Source organism: Heterobasidion irregulare (genome assembly GCF_000320585.1).
Source record: "Heterobasidion irregulare TC 32-1 unplaced genomic scaffold scaffold_05, whole genome shotgun sequence".
Lineage (NCBI taxonomy): Eukaryota > Fungi > Basidiomycota > Agaricomycetes > Russulales > Bondarzewiaceae > Heterobasidion > Heterobasidion irregulare.
This window is the reverse complement of record NW_009258201.1, coordinates 2,142,463-2,160,394: the sequence shown is the minus strand read 5'-3', so window position 1 is coordinate 2,160,394 and position 17,932 is coordinate 2,142,463. Positions and strand designations below refer to the sequence as shown.

At 49.0% G+C, this 17,932-nt stretch overlaps 8 protein-coding genes across 8 annotated transcripts; 4 read left to right on the top strand and 4 right to left on the bottom strand.

The window, feature by feature from the left end:
• Positions 1 to 8,300: 8,300 nt before the first annotated feature.
• HETIRDRAFT_45769 (uncharacterized protein) lies at positions 8,301 to 8,675 on the top strand (the record flags this gene model as incomplete). The annotated part of the gene is made up of 1 exon (XM_009547517.1): positions 8,301 to 8,675. A coding segment is annotated over one exon (375 nt), but the record flags the coding sequence as incomplete, so codon positions are not given.
• A 797-nt stretch (positions 8,676 to 9,472) lies between these two features.
• On the top strand, positions 9,473 to 10,035 carry HETIRDRAFT_317777 (uncharacterized protein; the record flags this gene model as incomplete). The annotated part of the gene is made up of 3 exons (XM_009548351.1): positions 9,473 to 9,520; positions 9,590 to 9,678; positions 9,750 to 10,035. Coding segments are annotated over 3 exons (423 nt in total), but the record flags the coding sequence as incomplete, so codon positions are not given.
• Positions 10,036 to 10,239: 204 nt separating this feature from the next.
• On the bottom strand, positions 10,240 to 11,079 carry HETIRDRAFT_101409 (uncharacterized protein; the record flags this gene model as incomplete). Its single annotated transcript, XM_009548350.1, has 1 exon — positions 10,240 to 11,079. One exon carries the CDS (start codon positions 11,077 to 11,079, stop codon positions 10,240 to 10,242), a length of 840 nt encoding a protein of 279 aa, XP_009546645.1.
• Positions 11,080 to 11,127: 48 nt separating this feature from the next.
• On the top strand, positions 11,128 to 11,447 carry HETIRDRAFT_168971 (uncharacterized protein; the record flags this gene model as incomplete). The annotated part of the gene is made up of 2 exons (XM_009548349.1): positions 11,128 to 11,130; positions 11,268 to 11,447. The coding sequence occupies 2 exons, from the start codon at positions 11,128 to 11,130 to the stop codon at positions 11,445 to 11,447; spliced, it is 183 nt and encodes a 60-aa protein (XP_009546644.1).
• Positions 11,448 to 12,091: 644 nt separating this feature from the next.
• HETIRDRAFT_45723 (uncharacterized protein) lies at positions 12,092 to 12,511 on the bottom strand (the record flags this gene model as incomplete). The annotated part of the gene is made up of 1 exon (XM_009547513.1): positions 12,092 to 12,511. A coding segment is annotated over one exon (420 nt), but the record flags the coding sequence as incomplete, so codon positions are not given.
• Positions 12,512 to 12,986: 475 nt separating this feature from the next.
• Positions 12,987 to 13,316, top strand: HETIRDRAFT_317982 (uncharacterized protein; the record flags this gene model as incomplete). Its single annotated transcript, XM_009548348.1, has 1 exon — positions 12,987 to 13,316. A coding segment is annotated over one exon (330 nt), but the record flags the coding sequence as incomplete, so codon positions are not given.
• Positions 13,317 to 13,832: 516 nt separating this feature from the next.
• On the bottom strand, positions 13,833 to 14,327 carry HETIRDRAFT_45742 (uncharacterized protein; the record flags this gene model as incomplete). The annotated part of the gene is made up of 1 exon (XM_009547515.1): positions 13,833 to 14,327. One exon carries the CDS (start codon positions 14,325 to 14,327, stop codon positions 13,833 to 13,835), a length of 495 nt encoding a protein of 164 aa, XP_009545810.1.
• Positions 14,328 to 14,881: 554 nt separating this feature from the next.
• HETIRDRAFT_418047 (uncharacterized protein) lies at positions 14,882 to 15,955 on the bottom strand (the record flags this gene model as incomplete). The annotated part of the gene is made up of 3 exons (XM_009548347.1): positions 14,882 to 15,346; positions 15,371 to 15,487; positions 15,533 to 15,955. The coding sequence occupies 3 exons, from the start codon at positions 15,953 to 15,955 to the stop codon at positions 14,882 to 14,884; spliced, it is 1,005 nt and encodes a 334-aa protein (XP_009546642.1).
• Positions 15,956 to 17,932: the final 1,977 nt, after the last annotated feature.

Here is a 17,932-nt window from a genome sequence, read left to right as displayed (position 1 = left end):
GGTGAGCGTGCATCTTGCCAAAGAGACAGGGCTCGCACACAGGGTCAGGCTGCACGTCCGAATCGAGCTGTAGACCAGTAACGAGTTGTTCCTTGACCATCCTCTGCACTCCAGCATGGTGGTGGTAGCAGAGACGACGATGCCATAAGGACAAGTCAAGAGGGAGAGTAGAAGCGGCACTAGCAGACTGCAAAACAATGGTGGAGGTGGTGCCTTGAAGATATGCGTTGTTGGAACCATCAGGAACGATTGCCATGAACCACACTGCACCGTCCCGGGAGAAATGCATCGAAGATCCTTCTATTAGCATAGAGAAGTGCTTGTGCTGAGTCAAATACAGCACAGACAGGAGATTACAACCGAGATCAGGGACATGCAGGACGTTTGAGAACTCCACAGACTGCGCCCTCTTGCCTCTAACGACCGGATTGAACACCACAGTCCCAACACCAGCAGAATAGATGACAGATGAGTCTGCAAGACGAATGGGGACGACGAAGGGACGATAGTTGCGAAGCCAGTGGTGATGGGGCGTCATATGAGAGGTCGCACCTGTGTCCGCATTCCAATCGAGGTCAGTGACGAGTGAGGGGGCTGTGGACGAAGGGGATGGAGCAGGGGAACGAAAACTTGCATTGCCTGCAAACTGCATGGGACCAAAGGCTTCAGGGGCCTGAACCGAGTGGGCCTGCTGTGGCTTGGACTTCTTCAGGTCCTCATTGATCCTCTTGAAGCACCTGTCATCAGTGTGGCTAGTGGCACCGCAGAAGTCGCACTTGTACTGCTTCCTGGGTGGCCTGGAACGTCTGTAGGAGGTGGAGGAAGAGGAGGGGGATGAAGGAAAGGATGCCACAAGGGCCTGTGCAGAGTCTGTGGGATCAGAACGACGCGCACGATTCAAATCCTCGCGCCTGAACGCGTCCTCGAGCTTGGAGCAAGACAAGACGTCCATAAGACTGAGGGAGGAGCGGAAGGTGTCAAACTTGGAGGGGAGAGACCACAAGAGGGCCATGCAAGTGAGCTCCTCGTCCTGCTTCTTGAGATCGAAGCCAGAGTCGCGGAGGTTCTTCAAGACGCGCATAGACTCGTCGACACGATGAATGAGGGACTGGAGGGACTCATCATTGCGCTTCTTGATCGAAAAGAGGTCACCATCGCATTGAAACGCGATCCAGCAGACTTCTTGTTGAACTGCTCCTCCAGTGTGGTCCAAATAGCGATGGGGTCGTTCTCAATGCCATCCAAGACACCTCTGAACTGCTCCTCAACTGAAAGTAAGAGTGCACCAGCAGCCTTCTGAGCATTCCTCTTACACTCTGCCACCTCCTTTGGGTCAGCAGGCTTCTCCTTCGAGCCAACAGGGGCTGTCTCATCACCAGAGACTAGAAGCCACAGGCCTTTGAGACGAAGCCAGGCCTTGATCTCCTTGGACCAGGAAGGATAGTTGCAATTATTGAGAGGGGAGATGGAAGGGAGAGCGAATGAGGGGTCAGACATGGTGTAGGACGAGTGGCACCAGGAGGGAAAGATGTTGGAAGTGATGTGGGACGATGGGAAAGGCAGGGAAAGCAATGGGGAAGATGTGGCAGCAAAGAAGTGTGGCCAGAAAGGAGTGGCACAGCAGATGGGAGACGAGAAAGTGTGGATAAAACGATGTAGAGCAAAGTCGCTAGAGCGCAGGGCCCATAACCTGTTGAACGCAGTGACAACGAAGCGACTGGCACAGAGAGAGTGCCCAAAAGAAGCTCTATAACGACAGGACTGTGGTCCAGAGAGTAAGAGTCTGAGGAAAGAATCGCCCTCGGACCACGGGTATTTAAGCTACACCACGGGTATTTAAGCTACACAGAACAATAAGAAATGAAATAGGAAGGTATGACATCAACGGGTCATTACAGGTGAAACACCTTACGAAGCGGTCAAAAGCTCCACCTGTTCAAAAACTCCACCTGTAGGTCGGTCTGGAGCCTCAATGACATCACACAGGACCACCTGAGTCAGCCAACCCAGTAAAACAATACAAACAAAGCGAGAGAGTCCAAATGGAGAAGGAAAGCAATATACTCGCTCTAGGAGTGGCTGTAGGGCCGCTCCTAGCTGTAGAGGCGAGTAATCAATGAGTCCGAAAGGTGGCACGCATGCCACATGAACTAGAATGGCCACAAACAACACCCAGCACCCTTCCTGCTCTTAGAACACGCTCTAGGAATCGCTCTGCCACCCCTGAACCAGGTCCATCTACCACTCGACGCTCTACTCGCACTCGTCGCGCCCCTAGGGAATGGTGGGAAGGTTAGGACATCGGTTCTCGTTGAATTTTCAAGGTGAAGCACAACATGGATGGCTTTGTCGAACGCTACAAAGCTCGTCTCATCGCCAAGGGCTTCAGTCAGCACCCTGGGTTTGATTATTTCGAGATCCAGAGGGTAAGAGTCTGAGTAGATACAAAGAACAGAAGGGAGCGCACCTGTGGTCCAGAGAGTAAGGTATAACATCAATGGGTCATTTCAGGTGGTCCGCCTTATAAAGCAGTCAAAAGCTCTACTTGTAGGTCAGTCTGGAGCGTCCATGACATCACATGGGACCACCCTGACCCAGGTCGGCCTAGTGAAACCACTGAAAAGAAGTGAGACAAGGTGAAATGAAAGTGAGAGAGTCCAAAAGGAGAAAGAAGGCAGTATACCCACTCTGGGAGCGGCTATAGGACTGGTCCCAATGAGTCTGTAAGGTGGCATGCATGCCACATGCATGCCACATCAACCAGAACGGCCACAAACAACAGGTTTGCCTAGGTTTCTGTGAGAAGGTAGAGGGGATTCTGCATAGAGAGGGGCAGCTAATGCTCCAATATCCAGTTTTACCACAACAGTAACAGAGACTAGGTACTTGGGTAGTGCTTCTTTGTCATAGATCTTATCTATAGCCCACAGATCTAATCCTCATTAGAAATAAGGTACTTGTTTCTTATCGGTGTCGTGCAGTGAGACGGTTTGAAGTCGGAGGGCAGGAAATAGTCTAATTGACACGCCAACCAATTCCAAAGAATCGTCGCCTAGACTGACTCAGGGTTTTCTTCTTTCCCAGAGCAGCCTAGTTGTTCGTTGTTGAGGGTAATTTTTCTTGTTTATATATTGGTACCAGTTTATCTTACTTATGCAAAGCTGTGTGCCTATGTTAGGAGGTGTATGGATCCTAAGGGAGTGGTTACTAGTGTGCTGTGAAGTGTGTTGTTCCTATCAAGGTGCTGTGCGTTAGGATTGGTAGAGCAGCGTGAGAAATACTTTCCTGAATTCAGACTCTTTCCGTTTGAAAGAATCCAGAGGATGAGTGTGATGAAGAGACAAGACCTGGATATCAGACTAATAGGTGTTGGTTGAACTTGGTGTTTTCAGAGCTTCTTTACTGATGCAGGTTCAGACGTTTTCTGACCAGATCAGACTTAGAACTAATTCAGCATCCCGTTTTGGCTAACACAGCTTTAAACTTATCAGAAGGTACTTGGTGCTAACTTCAGAGACTTTAGTGATTAGTGAGGACTACTTTACAGGGCAAGAGCAACTTCAATAACAGGGGCAATAAACTGCATATATTTCAGGGCACATGCACTCCTCTTTTATGTGTTTCTGGAGAGGCTGTGCATGAGACCTGGATTTGGGTATTTACAGATGTATCTAGGTGCTAAAGATTCTAGAATGAAGTATCTGGTCTAAACTAGAACAGAGTAGGCTTTCCTAGATTCCTCTAGAGCATGGCCTGGAATTATTCCAGATTTTCTATTAGTCACCTGAGCAGCTCTAGGTTCTCTAGCCTCTCGATTCCTCATCTGCTCACTAAGCCATTACAAAGCCTCTCAGTGCATTAGAAAGCGCATAAGGTCCATGCAATTCTATGAGAGCCTGGATCAGTTTGGCTCTACTCTAGTCCCTTCTAGGCTTCATCCGGTCTGTTAAAATAGCACTAAGGCAGCTTTTTCAATAAATATAGACACTTTAAGTCCTTGATAAGTCGAGGTTTAATGAAAGACAGCTGCATATATTCACAAATATAGATCAAAATGTCCATCCACATCCTAAGCATGAAACTGGAGCCAAGGGAGAGTGTGATACTTGAAATGTAAAGACTGTATGAATTTTAGAGAAAGAAATAAACAAGAAACTGTCACGAACGGCTGTTCGAGATGAGGAGATCCTAGGCCACAAACAATACAAGAGAATTGGAGAGGATATTCGGGACTGATCAGACCAGTGTCTTGGAATCAGAGAAGACTGTGTGAACAGCAGTTCTTAGATTGGACAGAGGTGGATAGCCTAGGGCTTCCACACTGCGCCGCAGTATCTATAAATATGTACAAGTGAAAGCACGGACCAAGTATCAGTGAAACAGGTGTTGTTTTTGGCCGTTCTGGTTGATGTGGCATAGATGCCACATGGGTGCCCCCTTTGGGACTCATTGATTACTCGCCTCTACAGCTGGGAGCGGCCCTACAGCCGTTCCCAGAGCGGGTATATATTGCTTTCTTTCTCCATTTGGACTGTCTCACCTTGTTTTCACCTTGTCTCACCTTGTTTCAGTTGTTTCACCGGGTTAGCCGGCTGAGGCGGTCCGGTGTGATGTCATTGACACTCCGGACCGACCTCCAGGTGGAGCTTTTGACCGCTTTGTAAGATGTTTCACATGTAATGACCCGTTGATGTCATACCTTCCTATTTCGTTTCTTATTGTTCTGTGTAGCTTAAATACCCGTGGTCCGAGGGCGATTCTTTCCTCAGACTCTTACCCTCTGGACCACAGTCCTGTCGTTATAGAGCTTCTTTTTGGCACTCTCTCTGTGCCAGTCGCTTCATTGTCACTGCGATCAACAGGTTATGGGCCCTGCGCTCTAGCGACTTTGCTCTACATCGTTTTATCCACACTTTCTGGTCTCCCATCTGCTGTGCCACTCTTTTCTGGCCACACCCCATTGCTGCCACATCTTCCCCATTGCTTTCCCTGCCTTTCCCATCTTCACACATCGCTTCCAACACCTTTCCCTCCTTGTGCCACTCGTGCCACACCATGTCTGACCCCTCATTCGCTCTCCCTTCTGTCTCCCCTCTCAATAATCGCAACTATCCTTCCTGGTCCAAGGAGATCAAGGCCTGGCTTCATCTCAAAGGCCTGTGGCTTCTAGTCTCTGGTGATGAGACAGCCCCTGTTGGCACAAAGGAGAAGCCTGCTGAGGCAAGGGAGGTGGCAGAGTGGAAGAGGAATGCTCAGAAGGCTGCTGGTGCGCTCTTACTTTCAGTTGAGGAGCAGTTCAGAGGCGTCTTGGATGGCATTGAGGACGACCCCATTGCCATTTGGACCAAACTAGAGGAGCAGTTCAATAAGAAGTCTGCTGGATCGCGTTTCAACGCGATGGAGGACCTCTTTTCGATCAAGAAGCGCAACGATGAGTCCCTCCAGTCCCTCATTCATCGTGTCGACGAGTCTATGCGCGTCTTGAAGAACCTCCGCGACTCTGGCTTCGATCTCAAGAAGCAGGACGAGGAGCTCACTTGCATGGCCCTCTTGTGGTCTCTCCCCTCCAAGTTTGACACCTTCCGTCCTCCCTCAGTCTCATGGACGTCTTGTCTCGCTCCAAGCTCGAGGACGCGTTCAGGCGTGAGGATTTGAATCGTGCGCGTCGTTCTGATCCCACAGACTCTGCACAGGCCCTTGTGGCATCCTTTCCTTCGTCCTCCACCTCTTCCTCCACCTCCTACAGACGTTCTAGGCCACCCAGGAAGCAGTACAAGTGCGACTTCTGTGGTGCCACTGGCCATACTGATGACAGGTGCTTCAAGAGGATTAATGAGGAGCTGAAGAAGTCCAAGCCACAGCAGGCCCACTCGGTTCAGGCCCCTGAAGCCTCTGGTCCCATGCAGTTTGCAGGCAATGCAAGTTCTCGTTCCCCTGCTCCATCCCCTTCATCCACAGCCCCCTCACTCGTCACTGACCTCGATTGGAATGCGGACACAGGTGCGACCTCTCATATGACGCCCCATCGCCACTGGCTTCGCAACTATCGTCCCTTCGTCGTCCCCATTCGTCTTGCAGACTCATCTGTCATCTACTCTGCTGGTGTTGGGACTGTGGTGTTCAATCCGGTCGTTAGAGGCAAGAGGGCGCAGTCTGTGGAGTTCTCAAACGTCCTGCATGTCCCTGATCTCGGTTGTAATCTCCTGTCTGTGCTGTATTTGACTCAGCACAAGCACTTCTCTGTGCTAATAGAAGGATCTTCGATGCATTTCTCCCGGGATAGTGCAGTGTGGTTCATGGCAATCGTTCCTGATGGTTCCAACAACGCATATCTTCAAGGGACCACATCCACCGTTGTTTTGCAGTCTGCTGGTGCCGCTTCTACTCTCCCTCTTGACTTGTCCCTGTGGCATCGTCGTCTCTGCTACCACCACCATGCTGGAGTGCAGAAGATGGTGAAGGAACGTCTCGTTACTGGTCTATAGCTCGATTCGGACGTGCAGCCTGACCCTGTGTGCGATCCCTGTCTCTCTGGCAAGATGCACGCTCACCCCTTCCCCTCCACTGGCTCTGTGACCTCCAAACCGCTTGAACTCGTCCACTCTGATCTCCACGGTCCTCTCCCTGTTGCAACTCACTCTGGAATGCGCTACTGGATCACCTTCATTGATGAGTTCACCAAGCTCAAGGTGGTCTATGTCCTGCGCTTGAAGAGCGACGCGTTTGAGGCTTTCAAGCGCTACAAGGCCTATGTGGAGAACCTGACTGGACAGCGCATTTTGGCTTTGCAGGATGACAAGGGAGGAGAGTACATGTCCAATGCCTGGGACTTGTTTTGTTTGGAGCATGGGATCACTAGGAGGCACACAGCGCGCAATCGGCCACAGCAGAACGGCGTGGCAGAGCGTGCCAATCGCACTATCATGGAGGCCCTCACTGCCATGCTCTCTGAATCGCATTTGCCGCTTGTTTTCTGGGGCGAGGCTCTGGCCGCCTATGTGCACGTCTGGAATCGACTCTGGACGTCTACCCTGAAGGGCAAGACACCATTTGAGATGGTCCATGGGAAGAAGCCGGACGTTTCGCACTTGCGGGTCTGGGGCTGCCTGGCTTATGTGCATGTGCAGAGAGACAAAAGGGATGGATTTGGATCGCATATGGAGAAGTGCGTGTTTATTGGGTATCCTGATGGCTACAAGGCGTGGAAGTTCTACAATCCTGCGACTCGGAAGGTCATCATTTCGGAAAGGGCAGACTTTGATGAGCGATTCTTTCCTGGCACTCGCCACTTTGATGCTAACACCCAGTCTGCCACCCCTCCTCCTTCGTCTCTGTTCAGTCTTTGGGATGCAGATGTGGATCCGGTGCCGGTTCTGGGGGGGGAAGCAGATGCTCCTCCTCCTGCTGGTCATCTCGAAGATGCTCCCATCGATCAGGATCATCCTGTGGCAGACCCAGCACCTCCTCCACCTCTTGCTCCTGCCATTGTCCCTCCTGATGCTCCCCCTCCTGTCATTCCAGCGCCACCTCCTGCTCTCAGAACGCGCTCCAGGAATCGCTCTGCTACCCCTGAACCAGGCCCATCTGTTACTCGACGCTCCACTCGTACTCGTCGCGCTCCTGGGGAATGGTGGAAGGTTAGGACGCTGTCTGCAGACAATGATGCTCATTCGGACACTGCTGAGGACGTCCCTGATGCTTTTGGAGAGGCAGAGATGGAACCCATTGTTGAGGACGCATTTCTGGCTGAAGTCGAGCGTGCCCTGTTCACCTCTGGTGCTGAAAAGGCTGAGCCCTCGACGTATCGTCAGGCAATGAAGCGCCCTGATGCAGATCAGTGGCAGAAGGCGGCAGAGGAAGAGATGGAGGCTCATGCTCGGAATCGCACCTGGGACATTGTTCCACTCCCTGAGGGCTGCAAGGCAATTGGCTCTCGTTGGGTTTTCAAGGTGAAGCACAACACGGATGGCTCTGTCGAGCGCTACAAGGCTCGTCTCGTCGCCAAGGGCTTCAGTCAGCGCCCTGGGTTTGATTACTTCGAGACATTCGCCCCCACAGCCAAGTTTGCAGCCATTCGCGCCATCCTTGCTCTCTCTGCCCTCGAGGACTTTCACCTGCGCTCTGTCGACATCTCCCATGCGTTCATCAATGGCGATCTGGACACTGTGGTCTACATGGAGCAGCCTGAAGGATTTGAGCAGGGAGGACCTGAGATGGTGTGCCGCTTGATGAAGGGCTTGTATGGGCTGAAGCAGGCGAGTCGGCTGTGGTACAAGAAGCTCAAGGCGGTATTGGAGCGCATGGGATTCAAGGCGATCTACTCTGACAACAGCATCTATGTCTACACCAAGGATCAGGTCAAGGTCATTCTGCCTGTCTTTGTGGATGACTGCACTTTTGCATCGAATTCCTTGTCCCTGCTCGATGATCTTGTCGTTGAGCTCTCTAGGTCGTTCAAGCTTCGCGATTTGGGGCCCACTACCGCTCTTCTTGGGATAGAGATTGCCAGGGATCGCCCTAATCGTCGCCTGATGCTCTCCCAGCGCCAGTACATTCTAGACATGCTGGAGCGTTATGGACAGGCCGACTCGACCCCTGTGAAGACCCCCATGGTCCCTGGCACCAATCTCTCTGTCTCCATGGCTCCTGTATCGACTGAGGACAAGGAGTATATGAAGAAGGTTCCCTACATCTCTGCTGTCGGTTCCCTGCTGTTCCTTGCACTGGCCACTCGTCCTGACATCGCCCACACGGTCTCTGTCCTATGCCGTTTCAACTCGAATCCTGGGATTGCGCACTGGAAGGCTGTGAAGCATCTGTTTCGCTATCTGAGAGGCACCCTGGATTATCGACTTGTCTATGGTCCCACCGACTCCAAGGAGCTCTTTACCTCGTTCTGTGATGCTGATCATGCAGGCAACCCAGACAACGGACGGTCCACGAGTGGATATGTGTTGCGCATTGGCTCTGGAGCGATCAGCTGGAGCTCCAAGCTTCAGGGACTGGTTGCACAGTCAACCACAGAGGCGGAATTCATTGCTGCCGTTGATGCGGGCCGGGAGATCGTCTGGATGCGCAATTTGCTCACTGAACTTGGCTACTCCCTGTCTGAGGCATCGATTCTCCGTGTCGATAACCAGTCGGCTGTTGCAGTTAGCAAGAATCCAGAGCACCATGGGCGCATGAAGCATCTCGATCTTCGATTCTTTTGGCTCAGGGACCAGGTAGAGGCTGGTGTGATTGCGCCAGCCTACGTTCCTACTGCGGACAACGCTGCAGACATCCTGACGAAGGCTGTTCCACCTGAGAAGGTGAAGATTTGCTGCGGCCTGATGGGACTAGAGGATCTGCCGCATTAGGAGGGTGTTTTGGACGCTGTAGAGGTGTGCAATCAGGAGGGTGTGTTGTTTTTGGCCGTTCTGGTTGATGTGGCATAGATGCCACATGGGTGCCCCCTTTGGGACTCATTGATTACTCGCCTCTACAGCTGGGAGCGGCCCTACAGCCGTTCCCAGAGCAAGTATATATTGCTTTCTTTCTCCATTTGGACTGTCTCACCTTGTTTTCACCTTGTCTCACCTTGTTTCAGTTGTTTCACCGGGTTAGCCGGCTGAGGCGGTCCTGTGTGATGTCATTGACACTCCGGACCGAGCTCCAGGTGGAGCTTTTGACCGCTTTGTAAGATGTTTCACATGTAATGACCCGTTGATGTCATACCTTCCTATTTCGTTTCTTATTGTTCTGTGTAGCTTAAATACCCGTGGTCCGAGGGCGATTCTTTCCTCAGACTCTTACCCTCTGGACCACAGTCCTGTCGTTATAGAGCTTCTTTTTGGCACTCTCTCTGTGCCAGTCGCTTCATTGTCACTGCGCTCAACAACAGGAACACGAGGTAGAGTCGGGAGAAAGGTTCTATGTGTCCTTATCAAGATGGTGAGAAAAGTAGGTAACATAAGCAAGACATTTTGTAACATTACACCCCCCTCTAGGCCGTCAGTGTCAGAGATGGTAAGGAAGAGTCCAAGAAAAACATAAGCAATGCATACAGTTCAAAGCATGGAGTGCAAGAGACAAATAATACTTAGGGCACAAATTCTCGCTGCCCACTGTCGAGTCATGACGCGATAGCCCTTGAGTATGGACATCATGATACCCCACCTCGTTACCAACCACGCGGGGACTGCGTTCTAGAACCGAGTCCCTCATCTCATTGTGGCAATGGGTACCGGCCCAATGGAGTCAAACCGTTGTTTGCCCCAGCAGTTTTATGTGGTAGCGGGGAGAAATTTGTGTGAACTTATACACATCGTCCCATCCGCAATGTCTCGTGGGATAAGCCCCCGGCATTGGGCAAAGTGGTGCTCCATTTGAGGCCGAAGACGAGGCACTAGATACCACAGCCGTGGTAGGCATATGGTACTTAGTGGCGGGGTTGTCGTCGGCCGGATGAAAAGAGTCGCAAAGCTGCGTCGTTTGGTTTAGCCCCATGAGTCTCCTCTCGCCCGCATTGATGCGAGCGATGAGTGTTCCTTCCCTGATCTGCAGGGCTCTCTGTGCATGCCTAACGAAACTCCTCTCTTCCTCTAGGATTTCCAAAGCCCTTCGTACCTCTGGCCATGTGGGTCCAGACACAAACTCAGTGTTCAGTGTACCTTCAATAAGTCCCATCATGTAAGACACAGGGGTCATCAAGTACGTCTCTCTATCAGGAAATACGACTCCTTTGTTCCCTTCATGGATCAACGGGAAAGGAGACGGCGAGCGGGAGGAAGAGGTTGTTCGGGATGTTGTGATGTCTACAGTGGATAGGATGGGAGGACTAGGGGTGCGTGCGGTAGCTGCTTCTTCTGCCGCATTGGCGTCGACTCGGGCTTGGTATTTTCTTGCGATCTCTTCCTGCTCCCATGCCAACTCTCTCATACTCATCATGGGTCGGTCTGTGACAAATCCCGACTGTATGTATGTTTCTGCGGGAGTGAGGGATGACTCAGAAGAGGGGGAAGAGGGAGAGGTCTGTATGGATCGGTCGATGAGGGTGTTCTCAATGGAAGAAAGGTGAAGGGATCCGTTGGAGGACATGTTTGTCAGATGGAAGAATGTTGTGGGTGGGGAAGAATGCTTGGAGTGATGGTGGGATTACGAGGATTGAGTTCGAGTTTTTATATCCTTTGGGTTTTATTTGTTCTGTATTTGTGAGGGCGGTTCGTAATGGTAAGTCATGGTATCATGCTTCATATGCTTCCAAAAGTTCTTTGGCGTTCCCTAAGTTTGTCCTCGTGATCCATTCGTTTGTGGAGTCCGGATACCCTTTCCAGCGTATTAGGTATTGGTACCCGCGTCCTCTTCTCCTTTTGTCAAGAATTTCCTTAACTTCGTATTTCTCTTGTCCTTCTATTAGATCAGGTGATGGTTGCTCGAAGTTGGGGCCATGGGCAGCCATCTCTTGATAACGTATGATTGGAAAGGCGTGGAATACGGGGTGTATTCTCTACGTTGGCAGAAGCTTTAATTTGTACGTCACCGGTCCTAACCTTTTTTCTATTTCGAATGGTCCATGCAGTTTAGGGGCTAGCTTGTTTTTCGGGTGAGTAGTGTTTATGTTTTTTCCTGATAGCCAGACCTTCTGTCCTGCTTCTAATTTAACTTTGTTTTCAGCTGTCTTCCTTTTCATTAATTCTGCCGTAACTTCCAGGCTGGCCTTCGTCTCCTGTCGTAATTGCTTTAACCTTTCCAATCTCTGTTCAACGCCGGGAATGTCGGATCTTGGCATGATTTGGGGCACAAAGGTTGGATTGTAGCTGTACATGAGTTCAAACGGTGACTGGTGTGTTGCTGAATGTTCTCTAACGTTATGTGCAAATTCTGCATATGGCAACAGTTTGGGCCAATTTGTTTGCTCGTAATTGCAGAATGCTCGTAGGTATTGTTCTAGTTCTTGGTTTACTCTTTCCGTTTCTCCATCTGTTTCTGGGTGATATGCGGTTGATAGCACTGTCGTCACTCCTAACTTCTTCCATAGCTCTTTGGTGAACCTAGCCGCAAACTGTGGACCTCTGTCGGAGATGATCTTCCTTAGAAGTCTGTATCGTTTTCAGACGTTTTTCATATAGAGGTCGGTCGTTCCTTCGGCGTCTATAGTTTTGTTGCATGGGGTGTAGACAACGCCTTTGGTGCTTCTGTCTACTGTTACGTGGATGGCATTATATGGTCCGACTTGGGGAGGATCGGTAATGAAGTCCATCGTAACCGTTTGCCAGGGTCCTTCTGGTATTTCGTTTGGAATTAGTGGAGAGCGTGTGGGATGTGTGATGTTTTTTGTGTTTTGACATATTGCACATCCTGTTACATATTCCTTTATAAATGTGGACATTCCTGGCCACCAGAAATTGTCTGATATCAGGATGTAGGTCTTCCATCGTCCTGGGTGTCCCGTTGCAGGCGAATCATGGTACATTTTCGTGATTCGTCTTTTAAGTTTATCATCTGGAGGAACGTATATTCTTCCTTTGTGCTAGATGAGGTCGTCTTCAATTCCACTCTTGTAATCCTTTTGAGAGTGCTCTGGTCCCTGATGCTTTGATAAGCTCTATTGCTTCCGTTACTTCTTTGTCTTTAGCTGTGACTTCTTTTAACTTTTGTCTCAGCTGGCTGTCGAGCATTTCGACTGTACCTCATCCTGTTGCACTTTTGACGAACATTTGGGGCTGTAACAATACCCGGTCTTTATTGTCGGATTTTACCCCCTCTTTTAGATCTGGATGCCTGGACAGAGCATCGGGTCGATGGGTGACACCGGGTTTGTGCACAAGGGTGAAGTCGAAGCGAGAAAGGAAAAGTGACCAACATGCTTGTCAACAGGAGAGAGTTCCCGCGGTAGAGAAATATAGAAGGTTCTTATGATCAGACCAGATCTCAAACGGATTCCGTGCGCCTTCGAGGTATACCCGCCAGTGATCAAGGGTATGTATGACGGCAAGTAGTTCTTTGTCGAAGATGTCGTAATTTTATTCTGCCACGTTGAACGACTTGGACAGATAGGCAATAGGGTGCCATCTGTCGTTTGGGGTTTCTTGCGACAGGATCACTCCGGAGGCAAAGTTGGAAGCATCAGTTTCAAGTTGGAACGGGCGTTTGCCATTAGGGTCGATGAGGACTGGAGTAGAGGTGAAACAGTTTTTCAAGTTTTCGAAGGCAGTGTTCCACTCGTTGGTCCACGTGAACAGGACGTCTTTCTTTGTGAGGTCATTGAGAGGTCGGGCCATGGTAGCGAAGTCTTTGATGAACCGTCTGTAGAAGTTTTCAAAGCCAAGAAATGACTGTACTTCCTTTAGGTTCATCGGCATTGGCCAGGCGGCGATGCCTTCTACTTTGACCGGATCCATGGATATGGTATCCGCGGAGATGATGAATCCGAGGTATTCAACCATGTCCGTCTCGAAAGTACACTTGGAAGGTTTCAGGAATAAATCATTGTCCAGAAGTATTTGCATAACTTGGGTTGTCACTCGTTGGTGTTTTTCTATGGTCTTTGTAAATACCAAGATGTCATCCATGTAGACTGCTAGGACTTGCACAACGATGAGGTCGTAAAAAATAATGTTCATCATGGTTTGGAATGTAGCAGGTGAGTTGCAAAGACCAAAGAACATAACAAGGCATTCAAACAGGCCAAATTTGGTCATGAAAGCTGTCTTCCATTTGTCTCCTTCTACTACGTTGATGTTGTTGTATCCCTATTTGACGTCAAACTTAGAAAAGATCCTCGCTTTCGATTTCGCGATGGTCCTTATTATATCATCAATCAGGGGTAATGGGTATTTGTTTTTTATCATCTATTCATTCAATCTTCGGTAATCTTGAACCGGTCGTAAATCTCCTTTTTTCTTTTTCACGAAGAAGAAGGGTGACGCTTGTGGAGATTTGGATATTCTGATGGTCCCCCACTTCAAATATTCTTGAAGCATTTTGTGTAGCTTGTCTTCTTCTTCTTCGGTCAAGGGGTAGAGTTTGCATCCCATTGGTTCCCATCCTGGCTTCATATTGATCTTGTGGTCCCATTGTAAATGTTCTGGAAGTTGTTGCGAAGCTTCCTGGCTAAAGATTTTGGCAAATCGTTTAAGGACATACGCCGGCACTATTTTCTCAATGGGTCGTTCCGTCTTTGTCTTGTTCGCTTTTTCTGCCAATTGTTGTGACTTGTTTCCGATGGAACCGATGTGAAGTGCCTCAAGAAGGTGCGCCCCAAGCAGGTCTTGGTAATACCATTCTTCGTAGAATTCTGAAAAGAAGGTGTCAAGAGTTTTGTTGTCTTCCAGGTCGTTTTCCATTTTGGAATACCCGACTGCTCTGCTTCTTCTTTTCTGCGTAGTTGCTAGTGCTTGTATAGTGAATTTAGGTCGGCTGACTAGACACGTGGTAGCGTACGTTGAAAACGTGAGACTATTCTTTACCCAATTAATTTGTGGGTTATGCTCGTGTAGCCAGTCCGTTCCGAGAATTATATTTTCTCCTCCTAGGTTAGCAGATAGTAATTCACATCATTCGTCATGGTAATCGCCTTCTTCATTTTTCATTCTCATAAGCAGGCAGGCTTTGTCAGTGATTTTTCCTCCTTCATTAGCTGTTCCGTCCACATTAAACACAGGAATAGGTTTGTCAATTTTTTGCATCGGTATTTTCTTGTCTAAGCAGAATTGTTTGTCGATGAGAAGCCCTTCTGCTCCTGAGTCAATTAATACCTTGGCTTTGGTGGTTCCTCCTTTGTGTTTCAATTGCATGTTTATTCTCATAGACGATTTCTGATTGGATTTGGTGAGCCGTACAATTGTTTTTACAAGGGTTTCTGGAGTGGGTCTACGGTACACCGGAGCCATAGGCCTATTTAAAAATCCAATTCCTTTTGCCTGCTTCCTTCACTCAATTCCTGAAGGAGCGCTTCTTGTTCATCCCATCTCAGCTTGCCTATGAACCTCTTGATTTCTTCTCGGCTAATCTTAGGCTCCTCCTGATGTATAGCTTCATCCGGTCCGGATGCGTAGGCTTGCCGCGCTGCGAGCCTGGCTTGGAATGGGTTAGTCGTCACTACACTTCCACCCTGGATCGTAGCGCTTCTTGTATCACTGCTCTGAGCTTTTGCCGAGAATGCTCGGCCATAGCTCCCTCCTCCTGCTGCCATCCTTCCACTGGCCTGAGCCGGGCGGTACCCCATCTTTCCACCACTCTGTTGAACATGTCCAATTGACCCTTCATGTATCCTAGACGAACCCCTAGCAGGGCATTGGTTCGCCATATGTCCTTTCTGACGGCAATAAAAACACCCACCCTCCATTCGTAACTTGTTTTGTTCCTCGTCGGTTAAAGCTGTTCAGACTGAGTCGACGGCCATCGGGACGACAGAGTTATTTATGGAAGAGGGAGCATTTGACGAGTTGTAGCAAAAGGGGTTGTTCTGTTGAACCAGAATAGAGGGTACAGAGCTTTTTATGCTCTATAATTCTCTCCATTGGTTATCAAATCTGCGGGTGTACTTTACCCAATTGTCCATGGTGGTCGGCATTTCTGGGAGCCGGTAAATCTGTTTAAGGATTTCCGGGTGTATGGCTCGGTGGAAGTAGTCGACAGTGGATTCTAGATCAAATCCGCTTTCTCCGACTGTTATGAGGTAGTCCGTGACAAATTCGTCTACGGATTGTTTTCCCATTCTTATGGTGAACAGCTTCTGCCTCGCCTTTTGTTCGAGGCTTTCGTCTCTGAATGATTCGGCTAATTCTTTTAAAAAAGCTTTGAACGTTCCCCATGTCAATTTGGTCTCCGTTGCTTTGTATTCTCGGAGTTCTCTATCAAAGTAATATTTCTGGGCAAAGAGCGATGCCGTCCCTTCCCTCATGTACGACAAGACCATTAATGTTTTGTTCATGTTAGTGTCATATTTGGTTGGGTTGGCCAGAATATACATGTGGCACTCGTAAATCCATTCTCAGTACTTTGACCTCATTCCATCGAAGTCTTTTGGCTTGTTCCCTTTGTCTGACATCTCGTCTTCGTCATCGGTTGTTTCTGTGCTAGGTAAGGGGTTTGGTTGTAGATTCAGGTTTGGGTTCGGTTGACTCGGTCCTGCTACAGGTTTCGGGTCTTCTTCGTCAACTGGGGTTAATACTCCCGCGGGGATTGGTATTTCTTCAATGTCTCCTTTAGGGATATCGACTGGTGGTAGGATGGGTTTCATTCTGGTTGGGGTAGTGACTGTTCTGAGGGGCACTTTCCTGTCTTCCCAGGGTACTAGCGGAGCATCAACTGTTTTTCCGCTATCCTGTCCTCCTACGTAAACCCAATTTCCCTTGGAGGTCCTTCTGATAGGTTGTCCGAAATGGACGTATGTGTTTGAGTGCTGCAAGTAGTCGGTTCCGTGTCGAACTTGCCCTATGTGTCTTCCTAAACTTTGGAAAGTCGTCTTGTTAGATCAAAGAGCCCGCGCTAGTCTCGACCTGATAAAGGTTTGAGGGTCAAGGCAACAGCAGCTCTTCCTAGCCGGGTATAGTAATTTCTACTTCTGGTATAGTACCGTACGTAACATCGAGTGCAATTGTTTCGGTCGTACCTCTACTGGGTTGATTACCAGATAGAAGTATTCTACAATCTGAAACGACCCACACTAAAGTGGAATCGTCCAATCGTTTGCTCGAAATGTATAGTAACTATTTATGGTCGATGGTCACTTGTCTTTTGGGACTGCCTAGCGCCGTATATAACTAGCCAGTGTTCTGCTGAAAGGAAAAGGTGGAGTAGGATTGTATGAAGAGAGGCTATCCAGATGTCACAAACGGCTGTTCGAGACGAGGAGATCCTAGGCCACAAACAATACAAGAGGATTGGAGAGGATATTCGGGACTGATCAGACCAGTGTCTTGGAATTAGAGAAGACTATGTGAACAGCAGTTCTTAGATTGGACAGAGGTGGATAGCCTAGGGCTTCCACACTACGCCACAGTATTTATAAATATGTACAAGTGAAAGCACGGACCAAGTATCAGTGAAATAGGAACACGGGGTAAAGTCGGGAGAAAGGTTCCATGTGTCCTTATCAAGATGGTGAGAAAAGTAGGTAACATAAGCAAGACATTTCGTAACAGAAACACTGGACTAAATGAGTAAGAACTTAATGAATCATGAATGGGTAAAGTGTTCATGGCCTAGCAAATCGACGAAAGATCATACCTCCCACTCCTGCTAATGCTCACCTCGCAATCTCCAAGACATTGCCATCAGATGCGGGAACACGTTTGCGGTCAGAGCTGAAGAGAGCTCAAATGTACTCACTGAACGTGTGATACATCGCATAGCCAAGTGGGGGAGGGGAGTTGACACAGAAAGTAGATGTCACCACTATGAACTGCTGCTCGTTGCCTGCTCCACCAAAGACGGCAATACAATCATCTTGCCAGACCATTTCAGAAAGAATGATAGTCGTAAACTCATAGTCGCCATCTGACTTTCTTTCAATCACCTCCACTGAAACCCCATCTTCCAACCAAATCCCTTCTTTCCTAGGAAGGACACAGACTTCCATTGATACTCCTCTGGCCGAAACAGGTGGCAGTCAAATTCCATCTTCGGCAGGAAAGATTAACATCATGGATGGCTTATTCAAAGGTGATGGAGCTAGAAGAGTATTGGAGGTGACATTGATGCAGTATGTGGGTTCATAGGGGATGGTTATAAAAGAGTGAGGTGATGGTAAGATAGAGGATATATTAAGCAAGTCAAGTCGTGGACCCAATGGGACAATTAGTGGATAGAAGTCTGGTGGTGGCTGTCAAAGCTCTGTGTGGCGATGAAGAAGGAACAATGATCGAGAGAATATGCCCCAAAGTGATAAGCATGCAGAGGTGTTGTTGGATATGACGTGAAGGAGTGATCCGCAGATGTGATTACC